Consider the following 10,696-nt stretch of genomic DNA (forward strand, 5'->3'; position numbering starts at 1 on the left):
CACACACACTTCCAAGGGCTGGGCTGGAAGCAGCGCTAGGAGTCAGAGGCAAAGTTGACAGAGCAACCGATGTGACTATTACCTTAGGTGGACTGTCACCTACTGCACCTGTGTGAAGTCAGAGGTTTCTACATACACACCTCTACAGCCAGACACATGAGCCATTATTGCAGTTCCAAGGACACATTCCATCTGGGCAAAAGCACTGAAGGACAGAGAGCAGGTCCGGTACGGGATGCAGCCTGGTGGAGACTTCTGGAGGACTAGAGTGCCACATCCAGCCTGTGGGTCTGAAATTTACCACACCTAAGACAGCTCAACAAGGTCTGCATGAACCTAACCATTTACCAGGAGGCTGCTTTCTGTATAGCCCTCTCCTCCTGCCTTGGAGTGCATGTTTCTAGTCCCTGACTGTAAAGATAGGATTTTAAGTCTAGGCAGTGCTTGACTGGGGGCAAAGCATTAGTAGGCTGCAGCTCTTTAGTGCTCCCCACTGCTAGCAGCAGCAGAAGTCATATGCTGCTTGCAGAATTTAGCTTTTATATCACCATTCTCTTTGGCATTCACAAAATCCATTGAAAATTAAGTGTGTCTTTCTGTACTGTGTTGGAACAAAGGGATGTGCAGCTGTAGCCACAGGAAAACCTGCTTCTTTAAAAACCGACACAATCTTAGATTCCAGTCTGCAGGTGCCATGGTGGTGGGTTATACTGCAGGAAGCAGCCAGCTCTCTTCCCTAACTTAGGGGAGTCTGGCCCTTGTATTTGGCTGCTGCCTTAGCCAGTCCTTGATTGTAAGTTCCTTCGGTGTAAGTCACCAGGATCCTTCCCAACGATGAAAGCCATGCTCCATAGCCCCAAACTTCCCTCTCCCCTGCTGCGCTCTCACCACACCATTAATCCACTTAGCTGTGCTTATCTACTAGTTAGCCTAAAAGCAGGAGACACAGAGACATGATAGGCCTCACATTTCCATTTATTTCCCTTTCGTGAGGTGGGTATGAATTGCCATCTTACACACTATATACAGAAGATGGGAGTTTGTGCTTGGCTAGTTCACAATGGAACAGTCTGTTCTAGTCACAGGCAGCAGTTGCTCCGGCCTCCTTCAGGCAGACATGAGGGGTATTTGTTTCAGTTGCAGCTCAAACAGCTATTGAGCCTGGTTCCTTGGCTTCAGAATGTCACTAAAAAACAATAACAGGCAAAGGTAAAAAGAATTGAATGGCAAAGCTAGCTACACAGACTTAGAACTACTTATATTTCATTCTGCCCAACCTCACACTGGTTAATCACTAAAATTCCCATTTTGTAAAGAGGCAAAGCCTAAGGCAAGGACAAGGGAAGTTTAAAACTGCTCGGCTTCAGTTGCAGGAGGATCCTTTGTGTCCACGCAGCCCCTAAATTCTGCTGTTACCAGTCCCCCCTAAGCCCCTGCCCTTCCTTCTCCTGCCTTACATCAAATCCCTAAAGGCAGAAGCTGCTCAGTAAGGACAAGCAAGTACAATCATACAAAAACATTGGTATGATGACATTGGTCTGCACTTCATCAAAATCTTATAACTTCCCTTCCTCACCTTCCACTTCAACCCTCCCCCCCCCCCTGAGAGCTGCAAACCTGTCACCTTCCTACCCAACTCACCTGTGCCAGGTTCGGGTTAGATTTTTTGATCTGTTGCAGGATGGACTGAACAGCCGCTGAGGTTGTACCCTGGCCCCCAATATCTGGTGTGTGAGTCTGGAGAGGAAAAATAAAGAAAAAAGCTGTATTAAGCCACCTTCACTCATAACCGCCCCTTCACAGTCTTCAGTTTAGTTAACTAGCAGTCTGTCTTCAAACTTTTGGGAGCCAAAACCCCCCTTCAGCCCAAACATGCATTTTGGGACCTTCATTTTTTTACTGTTTAATTTATCTGTAAACACTGTTGCAAGCCACTTGAACATTTGGTGTATCTGCACTGCAATTATCCCTTTGTCCCAGCAAAACACTGGAAACTGCAGTTCCCAAAGGGATGGGCGAGCTAGAGATATCACCAAGTTAAAAACTATTTCCTATGGCATCCCCAATTAAAAATGCCAAATAGGCAACAGACGTTTGTAGTGAAGATGGGCTACCTACTCAAAGTGTAAGGAGTTACCAAGGGAGACCCACATGCAGACGCATACATACACACTGTGGTTGTGCACGTATGATTGTGCACTCTTGGATACCTGTGGCTCTTGACCAATTGAAGGGATAGACTATTCCGCCCAACCTTCTTTCCACAATGCCACCAACTTGATACTTCTGCTCCCCCACTGTACCAACTGACACAAGCTTCTTCATTTACTTCTCACTACAAGTCCCTGCGTTGCTGTACAAGTCATGGCCATGTTCTCTGACCCAACTGCACCCCCAGTAGGGCACATGGACTAGTACCCGCTCAGCCATCCTTGTCATGCCTTAGGGATCTTTAGAGACTCATGGGCCCAATGGCTGCATCCTTCACACTTGCTCTAGGAATCATTTAGACCCACACCCTAAAAGCCTGACTTGGATTGGCAAGTCACATTTTGGGTGCCCTTCGAAACAAACAAGAAATCAATCTGAGATATTTGACAATGGTTTTTAAGTCCTCTGCTGGTATGTACAGACCCAAGAAGAACACCCAGTAGCTAACAGCCCATATCCCCAATTCTCTTGATAGGCCATTGGCCTGGGAAGGGAATAAACAACTCACTTCTGCTTCGTCCATAGAGGCCAGAACTGCCTTGCGGATAATTGATGCATGGTTGTGCAGTCTGCAATGAACAACAGAGTGAAGTGGTGAGAAACAGCAGCACAAATGCAGTCTCTCTTCCCCCACCCTCCCCCCTATTATGATGGAAGAATCTGCCACTGAGACAAACATTTCATTTTTGTCTCACACTTTCCCCAAGACGATCAGGTAAGTGTGCAGTAGCTCCCATATTTTAGAGACATCTCTCCACCTAGTGTCACCCAATAATTTAGTGGCCGAGTAGATATTTGAACTTGGGAATGCCTAGAGCAGGCTGTGTTCCCCCCAGATGTTGCTGAACTACAACTCCCATCAGCCATAGCAAGCACCGTCAGGGATGATGATGGCAACATCTGGAGGGCCAAAGGTTCCACACCCCCATCTTAGAGGCTAACCCACTATGCCACATTGGCTCTCATAGTTGGGAAATGGGGAAACAATTGCAGCAGTTTTATTAGGCAGTGGCGGCAGCAGCAGCTGAGAAAGGGAAAGGGGTATGCGCACGTACTTCAGGTGGTCCAGCATCATGCAGCTGGCGAGCAGCATGGCTGTGGGGTTGGCAATGTTCTTGCCAGCAATGCTCTTGCCAGTATTGCGCGTGGCCTGAAGAGAGAGAAAAGAGAGATAAGGCATTGAGAGAGCAGGCTATATTGTCTGAGGGAGCAAGAGGGTTTTCCAAAATGAAAGAAACCAACATAGAATAATGGAGAAGCAAAGATACAAGTGGCCTGTTTTTTTGCTTGTGTGTTCTGCTCTCTTCCGTCCCCCTCAGTTTTCTTCCAGGCGATGCTTATTGGAGAGATCCTGGTGCTCAGGCCCATCTGGAAGCCAGAGCCTCTGCCTTAGGAGCCCTTTCTCACTCCGTCAAGTAGCATTCCTGCCCTCGGTGCTTCTTCATCTCAACCCCACTTTACCGGAGCCTGACATTACCACCCTCTCAAAAACTCACCGTTTCAAAAACTGCATAATCACGCCCGTAATTGGCACCTGGCACCAGGCCCGGGCCCCCAACCAGTCCAGCACAGACGTTGTTGACAATGTTGCCGTAGAGGTTAGGCATAACCATGACATCAAACTGCTGTGGACGGGACACCAACTAGGAAAATCAGAGACAGCAGTGAGTGTAAAGGTGAGAGTAGTGATTCATGTCCCCTCCTCTCCCCACCCATCCCAACAGTGATGAAGTTTCAGGTCTGCCTGGAAGCTTTCATAAAAGCACAATTTCTCTGAATGATCTGCAAAAGTCACATATTCTAAACAGAAAGTTACATTATTAGCCAACTTGTTTTCCCTCCAAAGTAAATCCTGAGAAATGTCTTCCGTTTCCTTTATAACAATTGCTTTGACTATTACAAAACTTGACATTTCCAGTTCTCGTGATTCTATTTAAAGCAAACAAACAAAACAAAAAACCCCAAAGTTATGCTTGTGAGCACAAAATGCTGGGACTAACTCCTGTGCATGTTTAATCCATGTGAATGGATTAAGGTGGTAATCTGAAAGCGATTTACGGTGGCACTCCCTGAACAGCAGTGCCAAAGAGAATGAAGAACACAAAGATTTGAGCTGTCTACAAAGAAGACTCAGGTGTCCTGTGTTTGAAGTGGCAGCTAGATATAAAACTAGAACATCCAAGTACCTGCATAGTAGTGTTGTCGACAATCATGCTCTCAAATGTGATGTTTGGGAAGCCAGCTGCCACCTCTTTGCAACACTGCAGGAAAAGGCCATCACCCAGCTTCCTAACATGGGAGAAAAAGAGGGGAAATTTCAGCCAGAGCTGCAGCAAAGGCACCTCAAACTGTAGAGGCAGCAAATGTTTGTGGTATTCCTGAACAAGAGCAGAAAGGTCTATGATGCTAGCGTACAGTCAGGCCTGTACAGCCTACCTCTTCCACACAGAACAGAAACCTGATCCCTGACTTGGCAGCCTAGGAATAAAATTTCACGGCACAATAGCCTGATTTGCAGGGTGCATAAATAAGAATTGAGGCATCTTCTACTGGGCACAAGTTGTGGCACACTTTACACCACTGAGCCAGAACCCCCCCCCCAGCTACACCCATTCCTGCTCCCACACACGTATGCTGAAGAAAGGCCTACATGTTCCCTAACGTACATGATGTTTGCCTTGTGGACGGCGGTCACCTTCTTGCGCCCAGCTTCATGCGCCAGCTTGAAGGCGTATTCTGCGATGCGCAGCGACTTGGTCTTTGTGATGATCTTCAGGCTCTCCACTACACCAGAGACGCTCTGGAGGGGGCAGGGGCAGAACAGGCAAAATCAAAACTCCTAGTTTCTACCTCTAGCTCAGTTGGGACTGGGTGGGAAATGATGTCCTACTTGGAAAGATTACTGCAATCCTTGGAGGGATTGCCAGTTTTAGGAAACCAACTTTCTGCTTGTGGTTTTCCCCTATGATGTATCATAGTACCCTGGTTAGAGGCAATCTATTTAACTGAGCAAGAGCTGCAGGCTTCACCTGTTTTTTCACACCCATACGAGACAAAGCAAATGTCTGTGAGTGAGTGAGTGAATATGCTAGTATGGAGGAGCTTTTACAGAGCCAGTCCCTGTGACTGAAAAAAGCCACTTGCCAACATCTTGGTTTTTGTCAGGAGGAACCATTTGGAAGTACGCAATCACAGGAAGGAATCCCTGGCATGGAAGGATGAGAGCCAGACTGAACCCCTGGACTGTCAGTTGCTGGCCACCATCATACAATCTTTGACACCTCACTAAAAGGTCACTTGCCATATAGCAGGACTATCCCATCACCACTCAATCCTGATCATGATGTGCCACAAGCAGAGAGTATTCTTTAGAAGGAAAGGGAAGGAAAGGAAAGGGGAAAAGCCCACCTGGAGAGGAAACAGCACTGCCCCAATGCAAATAGGGTTGAGGAGGGAGTGGGATTTGGGGAGAAATAAAGAGGGCAAAAGTGGTTGCCTCTGCCAATTAGCACCTCGTGCTCCAGGCTGCTGTATTCTCCCTCCGTGTTCTCTCGGACTATGAGTATGTCAATGTCATGGTGCCTGGTTGCCACTCCTCGAAGGCTCTTGCAGTGAATCAGATTAGCAAACAGATCCAGATTTGTGCTGTGGAATCAGAGAGGGAAAGGAAAAGGTCACACGGCACAGATTCTACTCAGAATAACAACTGTTGTGATTCTGTGTACTTCAGAAAGCACAATTGTTCCTTTTGCCCCAGATCCACTTTCCCCCTACTTTCGCCAATTGCCTTAACAAGAGTATCGTCTTGCTAGGAGAGATGAACCTCATATGCTATGGATGATGACCAACCCACATCATTGGAAATGAGATTCTGTGGCACACCTGGATGGGAGCAGGAGGGCTGATGGATCTGGCTGTGATGCAGGGTCACACTCAACCAGCAAGAATGCTTGCTTTTCCAATGTGCTTCCCAGCTCAGCAGACCAGAAGCAAAACCACACCAAGGAACAGAGGGCAGAGCTGCATATAATGTGTGGGTAGCATACTAGAGTAACACGTCAGTCCTGTGACTTGTGGCATCACTATGGGAAGCAATACAGAAATTAAGACTACTGGCCTCATTTACATACTTCCTTCCACTTCCACTATTTTTTTTTTAAGCCTCTAGACAGGGGTAGAAAATGGAAATGAATGGTTGTATACGGACTAAACCACACTCCCAACTCTTAGGGCTCTGCTTGGCAACTAGGCTAAGCCGCTCTCTCAACTCACCGCATTATGTTGTTCCGGGACTTGTGAGAAGGTGGTAAGTTATGGTTCGTCTCGATATTTCCTATAAAGCCAGGAAAAGAGAACCAGTTAATAAGAGGATCCACTCCCTGGCCTTAGTAAACATAACACACCAATATGGGGCAATCTGAAAATTGCAGCTATATAAATTGTCCTCTTTAATGATGGGTTAGAAACAAACATGGATAAAATATCAAGCCTGAGAAATCTGGATTCAGATTCCACAGCAGTCAGACATGTACTGAGAGGCTGTTAGTTTCAGTTCCTCCATCCACAAAATGGGAATAAGCAGCACCAGTTTTCCAGAGCTATCACAAGGATGCAATATTATAGGTTTAAATGCAGCAGAGTATTGGACTATGACCTAAGAGATCAGGGTTCAACTCCTCACTCAGCAATGAAGCTCACTGGGTAACCTTGGGCCAGTCACCATCTCTTAGCCTAACCCACCTCACAGGGCTGTTGTGGGGATGAAATGGGGAGGAGGAGAACCATGCACACCATCTTGAGCTCCTTGGAAGACAGAGATGGTATATAAATGTAATTTAAAAATAAGCATCTTCAAATACTGTTAAGGCGAAACCTAGAATAGGCTCGTTTTGGACTGAAGAGGGAAGAAGGGAAGAAGGGAAGGGGACCAGATGAACCCAAAATGTGGCTTTGGAAAATAAGTGGATACTGGCCTTTACTAAGCCCATGCAGCCCAGTAAAACAAATCTGCCCTTTCCAACCGCCCCCTGAAAAGATACACAGGACACCCCTTTCTCCTCCACTTTATGCAGAACTTGGCACAATTCTGCATGCTGTGGAAAGCAAAGGATCACCTTTGAGGGCTACACGGTTGCGCCGGATGGCCATGAGAGCATTCTGCATGTCCTCTTCAGATCCCTCTGAGCTGACCAGAACTTCCTCAAAGTCCACAGGCACAGTGGCATGCCTGGGGTAGAGAGAAGAGAAGGGTGGGGCAGTCAAGGTGAATTCCAGCCATGGATTTGAGAGGCAAAAAGGGTCTATTAGTTAGCAGGACAGATCAGTGCACATAAGCAGGCCTTCTGGGTCTTATGCACAGCTCTGGAGAGGCACACAGAGAGGAAATTTGTACCTGAACACCTCCTTGACATGAAGCATAAGCTCCGGCCCAATCCCATCTCCAGGAATCATTGTCACAGTATGGCGTCCCCCATATTTGGCTGGTGGAGGCTGTGGAGAAAGAGGTGCAGGTTTAGGCAGTTTAGAACAAAATATTGCAAATCGTAATACTTTTGGCTAGGCCACACCCCTGCCCAGGAATCTTAGGAGGCCTTTGTTCTCAACCACTACACATCCCTGCCATGTTCATCTAGGCCAATGCCTTTCAGACAAGCCTCCAAAGAACCCTTCCCACACTGACATGCAGAGTCTGCCATGAAATGCCCCCACCCACACTGCAGAGGGTTCTGGGGCATTTTCTAAGTCACCCACTCAGTTTGCATGGAGTGCTTGGTCAGGCCTCCTGGGCTGCACTGTCACCCCTTGCTAACTAGGGGGAGCATCCTAGAACATGCTCAGCACTTCCCTATGCCTACACAAAGCATGGAAGGCAAACAAGCTGGTTCACTGTTATGGATCTTCCTTCCCTATAAGGAACCCCTGACAAGCTTCTGATGATCAGGGGAGCTTAAAAACAACAGGGGTATAGATTATTTGTTCAAAGTGAAGAATGAAACCCTGAGAGTCCTAGATCCCAGCCAGGTAACACCGGCTCCTCTATTCTAACCAGCAGACCACCCCATTCTCACCTCATTCTTTTAGCTTGCTACACTACATTCAACCAGCACTAAGGATTGTCATGATATTCTCAATTGCCTTGAATTTTAGCCACTCTGACCTTTGGTTTCCAGTGGTAAATATAGACACTAGTATCCCCAACCCTAGCTTATCAAACCCCATTCAGGAGACAGTGTTTCCAAAACCAAATTGAAGAAAGGTTTAAGCCCACTATTTCCAACTTGGGAGAGGAGGCTAACTTAGGACTAATGGTCCATATATTCTAGCTCAGTAGTGTCAGTCTTAGCAACCACTCTTTGCCAGTTACCATCCATCTAGGGACATTTGCAGCCTGGTGAATACTTGATAATTGGAATAGGAGACTTAAACCCATTGGCTGTAACTCCAAGTTTAAAATTGAAATGGTAGGAAAACTACTTACAATAATCTGTTGCTGTAGGCAATGTATCAGGAACAGATATGGGGAAGATAGGAAAGGAAAAAAAGAACAGGAGTTTCACAGGCAGCAGTTTCAAAAAAATTATTGTTAACCAAACATTTGCCAAGATCCTTCATCTAGCATTTTAACCAGCAGAATGCTTTACAATCTCTTATGTCCTTAGAGCCATTATAGTACTGCAATTTTAAAACAAATATGACCAGGATTCCAACACTCACGGACACCAGCTGTAGTGAACAGGGAAGCCAGCGTGTATTAAGGACTACAAGACCTAACTTCCAAGGGTCCAGAAAGTATATCTGGTGCCTCTGAAATGTTATCCACTGATCTTTTTAATTTGTCCATGTATTTTGGAAAGTTAGTTGCTTGCTATGCATTTGAATACCTCTTTAAGATATCATAACCAAATTTTGCAGAACAGTTCGTGAATCAAGGAGCAGGTTTTCATCTATGTTGTGACAAATTGGATGCCATTTTGAATCAAATAATGGACTGAACCTTTGAAAACTGCACTGATTTTAACCACTGATTTTAAAAGGTACAAGGCTGTTAGTACCTTGTAATTTCCCTACACAGTTAATAAGTCAGAATTATTACTCCAACTGAACAAAGAGAAGACATGGAAAAGGCAGGTCAACATCGCAGAGCCCATTAAAACATCTTCCTCCAAGAGAAGAAACTGTCCTAGATTGCAACATTTTGTTTGCATACCAGATTTGATCCCAACTCCTCGGGTGCTCAATCAGTAAAAAGAATAGAAACCGATGTCAGATCAGGACCATTTACATTTCCCTTGTTGTAAATAAAAATATGCCCTTTTCCCTTATGGGGTATCCAAGAGCCCATACAGAGTCCTTACATAGGTTCCCTATTGGTAGGAGAAAATAACAGAGGCCAACCAGAGAATATTGAGAAGCAAAGCAGCTAGTAAGCTTGATCTTTATTGATCTGTTGCAACAGGGTGCTCCCCTCACACGCAGGAAAGGAGGAGGACCCAGAAAAATGGCATGCAAGGCCTTATAAAGACTTTGAAATTCCCACCCTGTAGATCAAGACCACCCCCCCAGAAACATCATACATACATCACAGAAGGAGTGTAACCTAAGACCACCCCTCAGATACATCACAGAAAAGGTGGTCTTAAAACAGAAATTTCAATATTGTTTTTCTCTTATCCTTGTTTATTTCCTGTCTGGCAGGTTACTTGATTGCATTGCCTGAGGAGCCTGGCCAGTCTTTTGTAGTGATAAATACTTAGTTCCTGTCCATGTCACAGGCTCACACCTTATTCAAACACAGACATACCCTTAAGACAGGATTTGTGAAGGAAAAGACAATGGGGAGGCTTTTCCATTTTGACCTTGCAGAGAAAACATTTGGTCAGTTTAGGAATCAAAATGGTTCCAGGTTGGTCTTCCTGTGCTGATCTATGTATGTGTGGTTATGAACATTACCATATATCTAAGACCAAATAATTCCTATCACACTCTTCCGTCCATAGACAGCGGTCAGTGAATTTGTGGGGGAAATAATGTACAACAGAAGACAAGAGTGCCTCCCCTAACATCTCTGTGACAAAGGATAGCAAGCACAAGCAATACAAACCGAGGCCACATTCCTGCGACTGCCATCTGTTAGAGCCTGCACCTGTGAGGGAGAGAGAAAAACAGTATAGGCTAAGGAAGGTGATTTGGGGAATCCAGAAATAAAGGATTCTTACAAGACAGGAATGAAACACTAGGTGTCCTGTCTGACTCTGTGAAATTCCAGGTTTGAGCGAGATCTTTCATTTACTCCCCTTTGCCAGAAGCTAGAGATTGATATTTGCTCTGTCAAAGCGTTCTTGCTCAACTGTCCCATCAAATATGTAATGCTAATGAAGGGTTCAAATCCACATTCAGCCATGAAGCTCCCTGGGTGACTGTGGGCCAACCTCTCACAGGGCTGCTGTTGTGAGGATAAATGGGGAGCAGCAGGAAAAGTGTGAAC

At 45.8% G+C, this 10,696-nt stretch overlaps 1 protein-coding gene across 1 annotated transcript; it reads right to left on the reverse strand.

Annotated features, from left to right (window-relative positions):
- Positions 1–957: 957 nt before the first annotated feature.
- Positions 958–7,718, reverse strand: IDH3G (isocitrate dehydrogenase (NAD(+)) 3 non-catalytic subunit gamma). Its single transcript, XM_082205606.1, has 11 exons — positions 7,604–7,718; positions 7,326–7,438; positions 6,484–6,544; positions 5,724–5,856; positions 4,878–5,011; positions 4,398–4,500; positions 3,708–3,854; positions 3,267–3,361; positions 2,720–2,780; positions 1,642–1,737; positions 958–1,186 (listed from the first exon to the last, which is right to left on the reverse strand). Exons 1-11 carry the CDS (start codon positions 7,660–7,662, stop codon positions 1,184–1,186), a joined length of 1,005 nt encoding a protein of 334 aa, XP_082061732.1. The 5' UTR covers positions 7,663–7,718; the 3' UTR covers positions 958–1,183.
- Positions 7,719–10,696: the final 2,978 nt, after the last annotated feature.

This window comes from Podarcis vaucheri (genome assembly GCF_965113315.1).
Source record: "Podarcis vaucheri genome assembly, chromosome: 17".
In the NCBI taxonomy this organism is placed as follows: Eukaryota; Metazoa; Chordata; class Lepidosauria; order Squamata; family Lacertidae; genus Podarcis; species Podarcis vaucheri.